Source organism: Arachis ipaensis, chromosome B06 (genome assembly GCF_000816755.2).
Source record: "Arachis ipaensis cultivar K30076 chromosome B06, Araip1.1, whole genome shotgun sequence".
Taxonomy (NCBI): domain Eukaryota; kingdom Viridiplantae; phylum Streptophyta; class Magnoliopsida; order Fabales; family Fabaceae; genus Arachis; species Arachis ipaensis.
Window position 1 is genome coordinate 128,253,129 of NC_029790.2, and position 404 is coordinate 128,253,532.

Here is a 404-nt window from a genome sequence, read left to right on the forward strand (position 1 = left end):
CATAAGGAACCGGAAACCGTTTCAAGAGGTAGTACTGTACGACAGACATAGAAGAGGAAAAGGTCATGGCAAACGTGGCAGTCGCACTTGAAACCTGAGGTGGGACCCCCAACTCAAGAAAGAGAGGTCCCATTATGAATCCTCCACCAAGACCCAGCAAGCCACCAACCACTCCAGCAACCACTCCAAAGAAACAATACATGATTAGTTGAAACACACTGAAATTTGTTCCTCCTTCTCCTATGGATGAAAGTGTTCTCCTTCCCTTATACAATGAAACCGCCTCATATACACACACCCCTAATGCAACTGGAATCTACATTAATAAAATTAAATACAGAGAATTAGTTTTTACAATAATCTTATAGAAATAATAATTTAAAATTATCTTATTTAATTTTAAA

The 404-nt window shown here is 38.4% G+C and overlaps 1 protein-coding gene across 1 annotated transcript in view; it reads right to left on the reverse strand.

Annotated features, from left to right (window-relative positions):
* The window catches only part of LOC107647538 (sulfite exporter TauE/SafE family protein 3-like), a gene marked incomplete at its 3' end in the record, with an annotated part of 10,057 nt that continues 9,657 nt past the window's right edge, over positions 5-404 (reverse strand). Inside the window, exon 9 of the mRNA XM_021105692.1 lies at positions 5-316. Within this exon, the coding sequence (XP_020961351.1) occupies positions 5-316 (312 nt within the window). The remainder of the gene's footprint in view (positions 317-404) is intronic.